Source organism: Daktulosphaira vitifoliae, unplaced genomic scaffold (genome assembly GCF_025091365.1).
Source record: "Daktulosphaira vitifoliae isolate Bord-2020 unplaced genomic scaffold, ASM2509136v1 Scaffold_1, whole genome shotgun sequence".
NCBI lineage: Eukaryota > Metazoa > Arthropoda > Insecta > Hemiptera > Phylloxeridae > Daktulosphaira > Daktulosphaira vitifoliae.
The window spans coordinates 75,499,410-75,518,178 of record NW_026099572.1 but is presented as its reverse complement, the minus strand read 5'-3'; the positions used below and the strand labels follow the sequence as shown (position 1 = coordinate 75,518,178).

The 18,769-nt window shown below is 23.4% G+C and overlaps 1 protein-coding gene across 14 annotated transcripts; it reads right to left on the bottom strand.

The window, feature by feature from the left end:
* Nucleotides 1-5,858: 5,858 nt before the first annotated feature.
* Nucleotides 5,859-18,403, bottom strand: LOC126896776 (uncharacterized). Of its 14 annotated transcripts, XM_050669848.1 has the most exons (12): nt 18,254-18,403; nt 18,132-18,155; nt 15,729-15,752; nt 12,156-12,179; nt 11,493-11,516; nt 9,615-9,638; nt 8,546-8,569; nt 7,811-7,834; nt 6,934-7,027; nt 6,816-6,845; nt 6,477-6,722; nt 5,859-6,154 (listed from the first exon to the last, which is right to left on the bottom strand). In XM_050669848.1, the coding sequence occupies exons 1-11, from the start codon at nt 18,365-18,367 to the stop codon at nt 6,493-6,495; spliced, it is 636 nt and encodes a 211-aa protein (XP_050525805.1). In that variant the 5' UTR covers nt 18,368-18,403; the 3' UTR covers nt 5,859-6,154; nt 6,477-6,492. The 14 variants fall into 14 exon arrangements, with proteins under 14 accessions (XP_050525805.1, XP_050525809.1, XP_050525806.1 ...); XM_050669852.1 differs by lacking the exon at nt 18,132-18,155; XM_050669849.1 differs by lacking the exon at nt 7,811-7,834 and having other exon boundaries at nt 5,860-6,154.
* Nucleotides 18,404-18,769: the final 366 nt, after the last annotated feature.

The window sequence follows — 18,769 nt, the reverse complement described above, 5'->3', positions numbered from 1 at the left end:
TATATAAAAATATTAATTACTTTGGAAGTACTGTTCCAAAGTTAGTAATCGACCAGTTATTTCCTCACTTCGATCATTTTGTACTTTATTATCTAATTAAATATGTATATTACTATTAATTAAAATAAAAAGTCGACACCCCTAAACATTAAAAGGAATGAATTAAATAAGTAATTTATAACTGGGAAAACTAGAAATATATAACACTAAAAAATAACAAAAATCATTTTCTTAACATAATTATTATCTTAAGAAAATTAGAGTAGCTAGAGTTAATAAGATGACTCTGTAGATATATGTTGCTACAATTAGTTACGCTAAAAATCAAAACAAGTATAGGCATTTTGATAAATCAAACAAAATACAAATTTAAATCGGTGATTCCAATTCAAAATTGAAAATAAGACAAAGGATATAATTAAATTGATTCCGTCGTTGTTTAGTCAATATTACTCTAATAAATAAAATTTAAATGGTATTGTTCTTTTAAATAAACAAAAAATACTTGATACAACATTAAACCTATCAAAAATATATTTATAATTATGATTTCAATACATACATTATATATACAATGTTTTATACAAATTAAAATTAACGATACTTGTTACAAAGTAATAAAACACCATAAACAATGTAAATTATATTTATATTTAATAATTTATTACTATATTTATTTGAACTATACAAATATATTACAAAATTCAGGTATATTTTCATGGAATTTCATTCGATAAATCTTGAAATTTTGTACGCTTCAATAACAATTAATGCAAATACATATATTTTAGTATAAATGAATATAACTAATATATACAGCGTGTCCCAAAAGGTATTGACATTTTCAATAACTATTGATCCAGTGAATATTTTTCGTCTTTTTTTTTTTTAATAATTTCAACTGTTTTAAGATACGTTAAAATAAAGTGTAAACTAAAAAATGCCTTTTTTCAAAATTTTAACATTTTTTACCATTAAATATATAATGGATTAATAACAACTATTAACTCAAATACTTATTAAGTTACTGATGGAGTATGCATTATAAATATACCAGTGCGAGCTGTACCCTCCGAGCTATACATTCACTCAATGCTAAAATGTTTGTAATTCTACTGTAATATGTACTTATCCTAAAGTTGTTATTGGCCTATCAAAATTTTGAAAAAAACAAAAAAAAGTGGCTATTTTGAAATTTTAAAAAAATTAAAAAAAATTTTTTTTTTTATTCTCCGTTTACTCTCATTACCGACAAGTCCATAATATTCATATCTTTATCTATTACTGCATCCTCATCACCAGGTTGGGTTTGGACCTCATTGTACTATGTAAATTTTTTATTTTTTATGGCAGAGCTAAACTTTAGTTGTTTAGTGGTTATGTATAATTGTAATTTAAAATGTTTTAATCCAAATTTTTAGCTTCGATGCGAAGCTGAGAATGTATTAATTTTACCATTATGTGTTTATTTATTTATTTTTATATAGCTTCTTTGTGCTGTCACTACTTTTTCTCAGCTCTCACTGGAACGAAATATCTCAACGATATATCAAAAGATCACAAATCGTATTTAGTCGACGAAATTACCTTCAAAAATAAAAAATTTTCCCTCGTTCCTCTTAAATGGTGAAAATTCCCCAAAATATCACGATTTTGAATTGATAAATTTTGACATTTTTTCACTTTTTTTTTCTGAATATCGCCATAAATTATTGAAAAATGAACAAATCAAAATAATTTTTTTTATTTTAAAACCTTAGGTATTCCCTTTTATTTGATATAATATCTTTGAAAATTTGACCTTTTAACTGCCCACTAGAGAGGATTTTACCAAGAAAGTTGTTAGTCGATAATGTAATGATATACATAGTACATCATTAATATTATAATAAATTATTTGTATACACAATAGATCATTAATGTCATAATGTATTATTTAAGACTTCAATCAATCAATTACACAAAATAAAATGTATACCAATAAAAATAAGATATATATATATATGTACCTTTTAAATGTTTAAAAATATTAATGAAATTTCGTAGAAAAAGAGTATATATTAATTATATAAAACAAACAGGAAATAATAAACAATATGTAATGGTAGCACATAAGATGAAGGGTAATAAACTATGTCTAAATTATTATATGAGATATGATTGTATTTTATAATATGTAGATCATTATTGATGAAAATGTAATAAATAACATGTAATAAATTACAATTAATAAAGAAATAACGGTGACGTCGGGGATTACTTCTTGCCTTTGAACTACGGTCAAATTTAATATAAAAAGCCAAAAATAAAGAGCATTCTAAGACAGATGCAATCAGATACTTACAGAGGCACTCACTACGCTCGACCATTCCACACTACGAAACATATGCAAGAAGTGATCCGCCGTCAACACAGTTATATTTGTTCACAAAATACAACATCTATTTATTTAAGAGTATAGCAGACAATATCAAGGTAGGAATCTAATAAATTCACCAAAAATAAATAAGGTTTAGAATTAAATATTATGAGTACATAGATTAAGTAGGCATACAGGAAAATCAAGTGATTATCAATAATAATAAATATACCAAGTAAATTTAATAAATCGATAATGTTTGTACAGAGTTACTTGGCAGAGTTATATCGTTGATACGTGTCTATTTCAGGAGTTAGGTTGGAGGTTCATATGTATAGCCACCATACCACTCTGGGTAGACACACGAGGTGACTCAATCCCACCTATCATCGATAACCGTCAAAACTCGTGGCATTATTGATATTTAAGAATTGACGATTAATTATAATAAATCCCATATTAATAAAATAAAGATCACTTTATTTTTCTATCATCTTCTATCTTTCTTACAGACCCTCGTACTCATATCCCGAGTAATAATATTATTAATACAATAAAGTAGTGGATCAAATAAGAATCAAAATCCCGTCATATTCTATTTAACTTATTTCTTTTGAGCAACTGTCAAAGTAGCTCCCCTAAAATTAATAACCCCCCTAATTATTATATCATAATTAACACATAAAGTATTAAAGTAATTAAATCTATTATTATTTTTTTTTTTTGATTCACTACAATAACAACTTTTGCAACATTATTTTGGATATGTTATTGGAAACACTGCGTCCTTTAAACATATTTTAAATTAAAGTTTACATTATAATCCGAACTCAATCCGAAAATCATAATTTTTGGACTTTTGTTCGTCCAATTATAAAATATAGGTTTGTATAAGGTATGTATGACTATTTTTGTAATAATGGCTTAATATAGTTAAAAAAAGAGTGATAATTTTTATACTGACCAACAATTTTGAATATTTATTTTATCATCAGAATTATAATTTAAAGTACTATAAGAATATTTTCCGAGTATCCAGAAAATATCCAGTAGAAATCGATAAATTTATTAATTAATACAGTAATTTGACTTAAATTAACTCATAAGCCTTTAAAAATGACGAAGGATTTCAATCTGGATTAATACCTGCAAAAGCATATAATCCATGAATGATGAAATTGTAAATCCTAAATAATTTTAGTATTATATCTAATTCTTATAATGTTTTTATGATCAAATATTCCTAATACGATTTATCTTGATACAGTTGTATTTTACTTATTAACTATATTAATGAACACTGCTCATTAACATAATGTTAATACGGCGGTCCTCTATTATAGATAAAGGAAAAAAGTTAATATTTACTGTTTGCAATGCTCCCTAATTTTTTTATTTTTACAGACAAAAAATGTTGGTGACGTTTCATGNTTAACTATATTAATGAACACTGCTCATTAACATAATGTTAATACGGCGGTCCTCTATTATAGATAAAGGAAAAAAGTTAATATTTACTGTTTGCAATGCTCCCTAATTTTTTTATTTTTACAGACAAAAAATGTAGGTGACGTTTCATAGAGACTGGTCAATCCCCTCCAGTGTCGTAAGAGGGTTACAATTAAATTATAAAGTTGTTTTTTTGCTAATATTTTAATAACATTTTCTGCAAAAAAATTATCAGACACTAGTTTATATCTCTAAACATGTTCTATCAAAATGTATTTACATATAATTTTTTTTGTCAGTCATTTAACGTGTAAAGTTTAAAAGTGTTTATACAATTAATTAGCGATCAGAAAAAAAATCGATTTTTTTATATACTGTCGATATTATTATAATAAGTGTCTTACAAAAAACATTTAAAGTTATAAAGTTTTAAGTAAAAAAAGTATCTTATATAATTTTAAAATGACTCGGTATTATTATTTTTTTTTTATTCTGAATTTTGTCTTGTAAAATCCATCTTGGTTTTTTAATATTTTGCGCTAATGATATTTAGATTTCTACATTTATAAGTATCAATCTATGTTAGCTCTTATTAAAATTATTGAGAAGTGTACCGGGAACTTGTAGTGCCATGTAACTTTTATTATTTGTAACTATGCATAAGTCTAAATTTTATCTTCGATTCCATCGACACGAAGGGAGTGTTTTCCTATTTTACCATTAATTATAATTTGCATATTTTCTATCCAGTCTCTCAAAATAGTACCATTCTCTCCATTCGATTCACAACCCCAATTGCATGATGTCTATTGAAATCGCCGATTAGCTTCGATGGTTGAGAAGCGGTTGGTAGGAGTGAAATAGGCCACATAACATTTGGTGGCTTATATGTATTAAGTAGGATCATGGCCGTTATACATATAGCTATGACAGATAAAAAGTCAGGTACTGTTTAATTATTGCAATATTATCTACCGGTATAATAAATAAAAACAAATTAAAAAAAGTTGTCAAGAAAATTGCACCTTCACCTTTCTAGAAAATGCTGTAAAACTTAATTTCAATGTCCATGTCAAAGGTGCAACGTTACGGAATTATATGGTATTTTTATGGCAATTCTCAACTCTCATGTAACCGATATTAATGATCAATTTGTCAAAAGAACCCAAAATTAATACAGATGATGGTACATCTGTTTATCATCGCCAAAAACTTCAAAACCTCTTCATTTTTATAAATGTATAAAATATTGCAAAATTACGCTACTGTAAAAAATAGCATTTTAAAAACAAATTTTCTACATTTTAAAACGGGTATATTTTTTTTTAGGCACTGATCCAATTAAATTTTAATAAAATATATAAAAGACATTATTTTTTCTTTTAATAGTCTTCTTCAAATAATTCAATGAAAAATCTAAGTACAGGAAGGGTTTAAAAGTGATCTGACAACATCTAACCTATATCAAATAAATATTATCTAAATAACAAAAAACTTATTTTAGATATCTAATTATAAAAATATTTCGCTAAAATAGAATATAATATAATTTTATTTAGATAAAAAAGTATAGATGATAATCTAGATTTTCCCAACACTGCCTTTTATGTTCCAACTTTACAAAAATTCACCACTAATGTACTCCTTTTGGTTTTGTATATTTATATTATTAATTTAGATACTAAAAAAACAATAAATAATTTTTATTAATGAGATAAAAACAAATTATAATATTGAACAAATAACTAAATTTTAAATCAGTTGTATTATTAATTGATTTTGTAGATGTGAAATTAATTAATTATTTAAAATATTAAACGTACTTATCAATTAATAAGTATCATTTATAATTTCCATAATAGTCATTTTAGCTAAAAATAATTAAAAACAAGTACAATCATTAAAAATTAAAATTTTAATCTTTAATGACTGTACTTGTTTTAAGATTTGTCTTTTTCGTAGAAAAAAAGGCGTAGTTGATTATTTTATTAAGTAAGGCCGTAACAAAAAAGTTTAGAAGAAAGTTTATTGATCATCAAATTCTTAACAATTCAAAACAAAAAATGTTTACACATAACAGTCATTTCAGCTTAATTATTATTAAAAGCAAGTACAATTATTAAAAATTAAAGATTTGTTATAAGTTATTATAATTATTACAATATTACTTAAATAAATTATGAAAGTTGAATTTTTAAGCAGAAATTAAAATCTTTATAAGTACTATTTAAACTATTGCGACACAGTGAGAATAAATATAAAATCGATAAAATCGTGAAATTATTCATTTATTTTACATAAATACTAAAATAATAATAGTTATTCAGTTATCCCAATTTTATCAATCTGAAAAAAATAAAGATAAAAAGTATATATAACATAATAAAAATATATAGTAATTTATAAAGCTTGTGTTCTTATTGTTAGTAATTAAATCTTCTTTTGAATAATTACAATCAGGGTGGACTAATGGTGTGAATATATAACTCACAACAACTGAGTGCTTTGAAAAACCATATGTGTAACATAAAGAAACGGCTAAAATACAATTCACGTGTAAACATAGTCCACCACTGATACAATAATAACTTTTAATTAAATTTATTTGAAAAATTCTGTTTAAGTATTAAATGAAATATATTTTATAAATTATGAAAATATTAATTACAGAGAATCAGCGATTATTAATGACAAGAAGCCCAAACGGTAATCATATTGTCCAAATTATCTTCAATTTTACCATTAATATTAGCTAAGTATTTGCGTACATTAGCTAAATTTACGTCTAGATTATTGAAATCGTTGAAATACTGTACTGACTCTTGTAAAATGTTATCAAAGTTCGAATCAGGTTTTTTAATTTTAAAAGCAAAATAATACACATCATACATATTTACAAATTTTTCATGATCATCTGAAAATTATCCAATTTATTTTAAATTAAATCTATAAAGGGAATATACATGAATATGTAACATTAATATTTTGTAATAATTAAAAAACTTACTTAAGCTTTCCACAAATACTTTCATCAAATCTGTTAAATATACACATATTATTATATTATGAAAAAACAAATTTTATAGATATTAAATTATTTTCAGTTGATTGTAACTTTTTATTACCATCTGTTAATATGTTTGAAATATTTATCAAATCACTTGTATTAATTATTTTAGAACAAAGTATCTCCTCGCATTTTTTGATTTCATCGTCTATCTAGACAAATTAGTTCATTTTTAATTACAAAAAGATTTAATAGCTTTCTAATTTTTTTAAATATTTATTTATTTTATTTTTCAACAGAAATTAAAAAAAATCCTATACACTTGAATGGAAAGCAAATAAGTAAAAAATTTTAAATTTAGGAAATCATAATACACATTAAGTTTTTTCGAAGACTTTTTAATAAATTACATTTAAAACGACGTTAAAAAAAAAAAAAAAGGTTTTTATACTTAATATTATCGTTCAATTACTATTCCAAATATATGATATATCTATTTGACCTTAACATTTTATATGATAATTGTATAAATGAGGTTTTATCATTTATTTTAAATAAATATTATATAAATTTTAAATTTTATTTGAATTTATAAAAATATTGAAATATTTATTAAAACACTAAACCATCTACTAAGTTATTTTATTTTAATATAGATAACTAATTATTAACTTTTCCATAGGTATGATACAGTATTCATAATATTCTTATTCCATAATTATTTATTGAACAATTTATATTCCTTTGTTTATATTGTTTAATTGATATTTGACATGATAAAGTATTTATTATGAGAAGAGACACTATTATTAATTTCACCTTTATTTAGTTAATTTTTTCTTTTCTTCGCGGACAAAAAGATTTTTACATTATTTTCAATTATATATTGTTCAAGCTAATTTTTAAAAATGATTTTTGTTTAGGCTATTTAAGTTGAGCTTAAGAAATTTAAGCAAAAGTTATTAAACAGAATTTATTTATATATTTATGATTACTCCTTCTCCGAAAATAACCGAATGCTAAACAAACATAAAAGATAAATAGTAATTAAAACTATGAATGTATTTATTAAATAATATTTAATGACGTTGAATCATCAAGATTTGAGAAGTGTGATTAGTAATACATATCAAAATAAATTACATATTAAGAATAAAAAATAATAATACTTCTTTGATTTTTAAAATTACTGTTTATTATTATTTTTTAACAAGGACTGGAGCAATATTTGAAAAATCTATCTTATAACGTTGAAATAATAGTCATAATGGAAAAAAACAAATTAATTTATATAATACAACCTAAAAACTAATAAGTACAATAAGTATTACATTATTGACATAAATATACTGAAAAACACTCTTATTGGTAATACATTTTTTTTGTTAAATAATTATTAAAGTCTATGAAAAACTTTTGCATCAATTTCATTTAAGTTATTTTTGGAGGATCAGAGACATTGTGGTCAATGTGTGATCTTTTATAGATGATTAAAAAGGAATGTGGCGGTACTGAGTGTAATAATGAATTTATGAATAATTAATTTTTTTAATTTCAATATATATACGGTTTATTTATAGCTAATTTTTAAAAATCACATATTGCTTAATCGATTCATGAAAGATGCATAAAATGTTTAAGCAAAATGGTTTAAATAATTAACTATAAATTTGCTTTGAGTGTCAATTCCTTAATTAGTTTAATTATATGTATATATATTTTTTTTTTACTTCACTGTCAGAATAACTTGATGGCTAGATAAACACGAAAAATAATGAATAATTAATACTATGGATGGAATATGAATAAATGCTTTAAGTATTAATGAATTATTTATAATTAACTTTATATTTTATTATCTTTTAAATCTAAAGAGAACTAAAAGGTAACCTTAAATACAGATTAAAACATATTAACTTATAACTGGAACAGTGAAAAAATATAATTTTTCTGTTACAGTGCTGAGTGATCCCTGATTTGATTTTATAATGATATTAAAAGGTATAATAATCTAATTTTATTATACCTCCATACAGGGGTATATGTACCTCATTATAATATTATCAGCATTGTAATTGACATGATTAAAAAAAAATTCAAACGGTGTGTTACACTTCACTGAACTAGTTACGGGTAAAAAATAATTTATTAATAAATCATAATTTTATGTAAATATTAATTAAAATTAAAATTTTACTTGAATTAATTAAAATAATTAATATACACATTAATAATACACATTTGTCATCTACTAATATACTTCACAATGATTTATATAATTACAAATTGAATCATTATTCCTATTATATAATATTTATATTCGATTATCATCATTTAATAATTTTTTTTAAATTTACATTGATTAATATTTGTATAAAATCAAATAATTTGATATATGACATGATTCTTTCGAACAAAAGAGCCACCAACTAAGGACCCTATTATTGATTTCACATATTTAGTTTGTTTATTTTTAAAGACACTTAAATATTTCGGAGGATCCCCGGGATTTCTGAGAATGTTGGATTATTTAATAGTCTTTAATAAAAAAATAAGGACGAATAAGAAGGAAATAAAGGTAATGAATTGTTTAAAAAATATTTTATATTTTTATAATTTAAATATAAACGCCCTTATGTATAGCTAATTTTCATAATAAATTTTATTTAAGCTATTTAAGACACATTATTAAAATGTTAAAGCAAAAATTATACACAATAATTAACTTTGAATTTGCTTTGAGGGTTAATTCCTTAATTAGTATAAATTATGCATATCTATATATATATATATATTTACTTCATTATCGGAACACGTAAAATACTATATAAACATAAAAAATAAATAATAATTAATACTATGATAGTTAAATATTTAAAGTACTATAAATATTAATGCAAAAATTGAAATATTTAAAAAACGCGTTAATAAGATATTTCACAATAACACACATATTTAATTTTACAAATTATATAAAATAATATTCTTATTTCTAAACATTCATATTACATTTCTATTTATAACTATTTATTTAATATTTTTAATAACTTTTTCTTTTTTTGTTATTTAGTTAAAACAATAATTAGTTCAAAAAGTATAATAGATAGTTTAATATTTAAAATAATTACTATGAGTAGAGACACTATTATTAATTTCACATTTATTTAGTTAATTTTTTCTTTTTATCGCGTACAAGAAAAATTTTGCATTATTTTCACTTATAGCTAATTTTTAAAAACGGGGTTTTTTAGACTATTTAAGTAGCAAGCTTAAGAAATTTAAGCAAAAGTTATTTAAAAAAATTAATTGTGAGTTTGTTATGAGTCTTTTATAATACATACACCACTCATCATTGGCGCCCGCAGGAAATTTATCAGGAGGGGCCAAAAAATATTAAATACCAAAAAGTAACATTAAATAAAGTGTTTATTAACTGAAAATTGCAAAATATATATAATTATTATATATATTCATGAGTCATTACTAAATAAAAATTTTCAGATTATACAAATTTAAATCAGATTGGTTATAATTTTTAAAAATGTATTTCCAAATCCAGGGGGGGCAAATGCCCCCTCTTGCCCCCCCATAACGGGCGCCCATGCCACTTATTACATTCATATATTCTAAAATTCATATACAGTAGTATATAAATTATTGTCTATTAGACATTAAATTAAATCTAAAATATTTATGTCAATCCTTTAAAGTATTCCGAGAAATATGTCTAAAAATACATTGATCCAAATCTAATGTAATAACTATAAGAAATTCTTTAGTTGTGACAAATCATCTATTTTTAGTAGAATAATATGTAATAAATTACACAATTGAGTAATAAATAGATAATAGTAAAAGGTCGTGACACTTCTTGCACATATAGATGAATTAAATTTAATATAAAAGGGCATAAAAACTGTCAATCTCTCTCACTACTACTTCACCTTATGAACTTTCAACGAATGCAAGAAGTGGCTTGACAATATACGATTTTACATAGAAAATTGATGTATATTCATTTTTTCAACCTTACTCCTGACATCATTAAGGCAAATTCATATTTCGTAGAAACACTTATAAGGTTTAAACTTAAGCAAAATGAGTACATAAATTGAGTAAGAAACCAGAAAAATAAAGTGATCTCTAAAATAAAATATTGTCTAAATAAATAGAGAGAATCAATAACGTCTGTACGAAGTTAGCCAGCCTAGTCCAATCTTTGAACGAGTTAACTGTATAGTCAATATTAAAAAGAACTCTCTTGCGAAGATAGAGAACCCACTTGTGGTTCTTATACTACTCGAGGTATCTATTGACATAAGTCACAGTCAACACAAACTTAGATAACTACTGGTACGAGTGGCGTTTTTGATAATCTATGTATGATAATTAATCACAATAATTTCTATTTCAAATTATTATTATATTAATAAATTTTCAAACATCAATTTCTATATTTTATATCTTCTCATAAAACCTTCGTACTCGTATCCCGAGAGAAAATTATATTATATAATTTTATTCAATAAATATTATAGTAACTCAATTACTCTCATACTCATACAAGACCAACAATTTTAATAAATCATTTTTATCATTAATTAAATTTTATATTTCTTTTTTTGAGTTAATATAATGTTCATTTATTAATTTGTATATTCATATATTTATGATTACTTCTTCTTCCAAAATAACCGATTGCTAAACAAATATAAAATATTAATAATGATTAAAACTATGAATTTAATATGAATCACATCGACTAGTATCCTTAAATATATGAAATATTTTTTTCTTCATCTTCTCCCTCGCAGTAATCTACCGCATCATCAATTCAGACACTAATAGTCGTCAAATTACCACAAAATACATCCAAACATTTCCATTTCTGTTTTCTTAATTCTTGGCTTTTTCTCGTTTTACCGTTCAACACTAGTTACTTCATTTCATTTTACCCATTTGCTCTTAATTCTTTGTCTAACATCTTTGTCAATACAACCGTTTATATGTACAAATAAACCTAATTAATTAAAATTCCTAAAGCTACCCTGAATTCTCTTTCTCTACTATTATTTAAGATTTTTTGGTTGATCACCGAGTATTGTGGTGGTTGCATTAGATTTTTAACTAGAAAAATTATTTGTTTGAAAATAATAGTATTTTTTTTTTTTAATTTTAATATACAAATGCCTTTATTTGTATCTGATTTTAAAAAAAAATTTTTGCATCAAATTTTTAAGTAACATTATAAGATGTTTAATGATAATTTTTCACAAAATTTAACACTAAATATGCTCTTAGTATTAATTCCTTAATAAATATAATTATATATATGTTTACTTCACTATCGGAAGACATCGAAAGCTATATAAACAAAAAATAATTAATAATTAATACTATGAATGCAAATATTATTCTATAAATATGTATGCAAGTAATTATTAATGAACATGTAATGTCGTATCTTTAAACTCTAGAAGAGCATATCTATAGCCTCTGAATACATGGTAATCTAAAATATGTGTCATAATAAATTATTTATTATTTATTTTAATGTAAATGTCAATTCAAATTTCAATATTACTTGACTTTTCTAATATAAAATTAACATTTTATGCCCTCTACTCTAAGTTATAATTGTTATAAATTGTATGAAATAAAATTTGTATTTCATAATTTTTTAATAAATTTGTATATAATCGACTTTATTCTGAAACAGTTACCCTCTGAAACTTGCTACCCTTTGCAATGTACCACCATCCTAAGGTTCGTGGATACATTAATACTGCCTATGCAAGAAGAGGTGAGTTGCCCCTTATACTATACAAAATGGAATAATATAATAATAATTATGAAATCTTATTCTTATTTCATAACACATTCAATGAATATTTATTTAATAATTTTTATTTCTTTAATTTTATTATACAAATTAATTTATAATATTTTTATATATAAATATTCGTTTTTGACTAATTAATAGTTATATTTAAAATTTAAAATATTATTAATTTAAAACTAAAAAAATATTAAACTCAAAAAGCAACAAAAAAATTACGGATACGTATTTCTGATACAATGTTACCATTATCAACGTTAAACACATACTGACACCCCAGCAGAAAAAAAACCTTATCGCCTAGTGATGTTATCAATAAGTTATACGAGGTGTGACAATAAAATAACGAGACTTTCTAAATATATCCTAAACTATTAACGTTATCTATAAAACTATTATTGAAATATGATTAGGAAACACTTATCTAAAAGTACTATAAACAATGTTGAAATCGGTTAACTTTCTTATACGTTAGTAACCTTGTTATTAGTGCAAATTCGACTATACTGCCGAAAAATGTTAGATATAAAAATCGAACAACGTGTTAACATTAAATTTCTTGTTAAATTAAAAAAAACTGCCGCAGAATTATTTCGTATGTTATGTGAAGTTTATGGTGAAGAATGTTTATCAAGAGCTCTCGTTTTTTAATGACACAAACGATTTTACAATGGAAGAGAGGACGTGGAAGACGATGATCATTCTGGACGTCGTACCACATGTTCAACAAACGAAAAAGTAAAAAAAATTGACAAAATTATTCGGCAAGATCGTCGATTAAGTGTAAGAGCTGTAGCAGAGATGGTAAATATTGATAGAGATAGTGTTCGTAAAATTTTAGTTAAAAATTTAAATATGAAAAAATTGTGTGCTAAAATGGTCCCCAAAAATTTGACGATTGATCAAAAATTCAATCGCAAAGAAATTTGTTCTGACACCTTAAAAATTATCAAAGATGATCCATCTTTTATAAATAATATTATTACGTGTGATGGAACGTGAATTTTTACATATGATCCTGAAACTAAAAGGCAATCTATGCATTGGAAGACATCAACTTCCCCAAGAATGAAGAAAGCACGAATGAGCAAGTCGAAATTCAAAGCAATGCTCATTGTTTTCTTTGACATTAAGGGAATAATTTTTGTTGAATGGGTTCCTAATGGGCAAACTGTCAACCAATATTATTATAAATATGTATTAATTAAATTAAGAGAACGTGTTAGAAAAAAGCGACCAGATCTGTGGAAGAATGGCTGGGTTCTTCACCAAGACAATACTCCAGCTCACAGTGCATTTTCAATTCAAAGTTTTTTAACTGAAAAAAATATTTCTATACTTCAATATCCTCCGTACTCGCCAGATCTTGCTCCTTGTGACTTCTTCTTATTCCCAAAAATTAAAAGTTTTTTAAAAGGAACCCATTTTCAAACGTTTAATGACGTAAAAATGAAAACGGCAGAACTTCTAAAAGGGCTAACTGAAAGCGATTGGCAATATTGTTTTCAAGAATGGCAGCTACGTATGCAACAGTGTGTTGATTCTGAGGGAAGGTACTTTGAAGGTGACAATCATTAAATTGTAAAATTTCAAAATAAATAACTTTTATTAAAAAAAGTCTCGTTATTTTATTGTCACACCTCGTATTATCTTATTTTGCCAGTTTACACATGTTTAATAATGAATTTTTCAGTGTGCCAAAATCCCAATTAACAAAATTGTTCTTATTTTTAAACATATCTATTGCCTCCCTAATATTAAGTTATTTATAATTATTTTTATGGTTTGAATAAAGTGATTATGTATCAATAGATATTCAGCCACCAGAGATTTATGAACTTTTTGATTGTTTCTTAAGTGCTCTTTAAACCTGACATCTATATTTTTTATTTGTTTGTCTTATGTAACATTTATTACAACTTTCACATAGTATTTTATAAATATCTGATTTCCTCCCTCCTACTTTATCTTTAGGGTTACCTAATATATTTCTTAAATTATTACTTTTAGATGTTACTAAAGTAATACCAAAATTCTTAAAAATTCAAGCTAGTCCATTTGAGATGCCCGGATAATATAAAATAAGCGATCTAATTACTTTTTCTTTCCCGCGCTAGTGAGTGTACTACCTGGCCTCCTTTCTTTATTCTACTTTTGTTTAGAAATGTATATTTCGGTCTCTAATGAAAATTCCTTATAGACCAGTGTATTTATTCATATTTAACAAATAATTATTTTCTGAATAGTATTGCATAAAGTCCTTCAATTTTTATATACGATTATCATAAAAGTAACAAAGTATAAAACTACTTTAAAAGTTTTTATAATTTCTCCATAAAAATTACAATATTAAATTATTAAATATCAATTTCATACTACATTTAATTACTATAGTAAGTATGTATTTATATATTATACTTATAAATCAAAGAAATACTAATCATAATATAATTAAGGAAATAGAAGTTGATGTTGCTTTTGGAATAATCCACCAATTCCTTAAAACTAAACACTACAGATTTGTAACGAAGCGTTTCTTATGATAGTGATTCCAATCACTGTAAGATATCATCTATATTTGTCCCAACTATGCCACGTTCACGCCGTGTTGACGTTTTTTAGATTTACTTTTAGGTAAGGATACGAAAATATCATTGTGCCACCCCCCTAAGATGCGTGCTGACTCAGTATTGCCTTAGCAAAACTAGATTAGCTAACCCTCATATAAGATAAGATAAAATAATATGTATAATATAATAATATAACATGAATAGTAACATGGTGTTGTTACAGATAAACAATATATTAGCATAAGTATTTAAGTACCGAAAGTCTTTATCGTATAGCGATACAAGTACACATCAAATAACATTTATTTATTATCTGCGTCGGTTAATATTATTTATTTAATTACTGATGTATGAACAGAACCCAATACAACTATAGTTGTTCGATTCGCTTCAGACATCAGTAATTGTNATATATATTAGTTTAAAAATGTTAAAAATAAAAATTCTACTAAATATAATTTTAATCCCCTTACATAATTTTAATATATACGTTTTTATATTTACTTTGTCTTCTGAATTTATGCGATTCTAGAATAACATAATAATAATTAATATTATCAATACGAAATGAATAATATTTTATATAATATATAGTCAAGTAGTTATTATTCAGTAAATAAAATACCATCAATTTGTCATAACAATTTTTATATTCTACGGTGTTCACCAAAATAACTAACGTAGGGTTGAAAACATGTATAATACATATACCAATAAAAATATTAAATTGCATTGTCATTAAAAGTTTTAGTACTTCAAAGAGTTAAAAAGTAACGTTTACAAATTTTAATTTAATATATATATATATATATAATTATTAATTTAAAAATAAAATTTTATAATGTTTGGTAAATAATTTTTGTACAATAGGAGTTATATAAATAATACATATATATTGATATCACTACCAGAACACATAAAATATTAGATAATCATCAAAAATAAATAATAATTTATACTATGATTGTGAAATAAATATTAATGCGAAAATTTCATTTGAATAATTTAAAATATTTAAAAAATTCGTTAATAAGATATTTCACAATAACACAAATTTTATTATTTAATTTTACAAATTATATAAAATAATATTTTTATTTCGTAACATTCCTGTTACATTTATATTTATATTTTTTGATTTCATTTATTATAACTATTTATTTAATTTTTTTTTCGTTATTTAATTTAAACAATAATTAGCACAAAAAGTATATTAGATAATTTGATATTTAAAATAATTATTATGAGAAGAGACACTGTTATTAATTTCATATTTATTTAAAGATAATTTTTGCATTACTTTTATTTGTAGCTAATTTTTAAAAATGTTTTTTTCTTTGGTTATTTAAGTAGCAAGCTTAAGAAATTTAATTAAAAGTTATTTAAAAAAAAATAATTGTGAGTTTCTTATGAGAGCTTATTTATTAAATTGTATATTTATATATTTATGATTACTTCTTCTCCCAATATAACAGATTGCTAAGCAAACATAAAGATAAAATATAATGTAAACTATGAATTTAATATGAATCATATCGACTAGTATCCTAAAAAATATATTGCATAAATTTCCTATAAATAATTTTAAAATGTTTATGAATTGCAGTTGATATTTTTTAATTAAGAAATATGAAATACTATTTTTCTTTATCTTCTCTCTCGGACTAAACTACCCCACATCATCAATTCAGATACTAACAGTCGTCAAATTACCACAAAATACATCCAACTGTTTCCTTTTCTGTTTTCTTAATTCTTATCTTCATCTCGTTTTACCGTTCAACACTAGTAACTTAATTTCACTTTACCCATTTGCCCTTAATTCTTTGTCAATACTACTGTTTATATGTATATATAATACTAAATATTTGTAACTTTCCATGTCAACTATCATGGCCTTGTTGATTGTCCTTACTTTCTTCATTACATTGCCTTCGTGTCCTCTTTCGTCATACTCACACTTTATATATTACATTTTATTCTTTCTAATCCTTTATCGTTTTCCTTTCAAATGCTAACATCTACATGGCAAGCTTTTGATTAGATTCCTCCTTATTTTTTGTAATTAACATTAGATCATTAGCAAACAACATTTATTAAAGGAATGACTTCTTGTATTTACATAATAATCCATTAATTTCTATCACAAATAGATAAGAGTTTAAAGCAGAACTTTGGTGAACACATAAAATTACCCTGGAATCCTTATCCACATCCATTTAAGTCTTTATGGGCGTACACTAGGTATTGTGGTAGCATTAGGTCTTTAACTAGGAAATTGATTTGTTTAAAAATAATAGTTTTTTTTTTAATTTTAATATAAACGCCTTTATTTGTATCTGGTTTAAATAAATGTTCTAAATTAAATATATAAGTAACATTATAAGATGTTTTAGGATAATATTTTACAAAATTTAATACTAAATATGCTCTTAGTGTTAATTCCTATATAAATATAATTATATATATGTTTACTTCACTATCGGAAGACATCGAAGACTATATAAATAAAAGATAAATAATAATTCATATAATGAATTCAAATATTATCCTATAAATATCTATGCAAGTAATTATTAATGAACATTGTAATGTCGTATCTTTAAACTCTAGAAGAGCATATCTATAGCCTCTGAATACATGGTAATCTAAAATATGTGTCATAATAAATTATTTATTATTTATTTTAATGTAAATGTCTATTCAAATTTCAATATTAATTGATTTTTTGAATATTTAATGAACATTTATTGATATAAATCACTAATTGTTAATTTTTACAAATGGTATTTCATAATTTTTACATTCGATAAACATTTCTTTAATAATTTTTTATTCCTTTAATGTTTTCATAATTCCTTTATAATATAATGTCTTAATTATATACATATACTTATATCTGTTTACTTTATTTTCTGAATTTATGCGATTCTAAAATAACATAATAATAATTAATTATCAAATCAAAATTAATAATATTTTATATAAAATATAGTCAAGTAGTTATTATTATTTAGTAAATAAAATACCATCAATTTGTCATAACAATTTTTATATTCTAAAGTGTTCACCAAAATAACTAACGTAGGGTTGAAAACATGTATAATACATATACCAATAAAAATATTAAATTGCATTTTCATTAAAAGTTTTAGTACTTCAAAGAGTTAAAAAGTAACGTTTACAAATCTTTATTATATATATATATATATATACAAATATTAATTTAAAAATATAATTTTTACAGCATATAATGTTTGTTAAATATTTTTTGTGCAATAGGCGTTGTAAAATTTTAAATAGTTGTATAATAAATATGATATAATATATTAATGTAAGATTTATTGAATATATTTACTTCTTTAAGATTTAAATTTTTTCCGAAATTTTAAAAATGTTTAATGTATTTAAAATTTAGAATTCATATTTTCATTTTATTATTTTAAACATTAAAAAAATATTCCCTATTGTTTTTTTCCAAAATTCTATGAAATTAATCACACCTATGAATATAATCTTTATTTATCTTTTTATTCGAGTATATG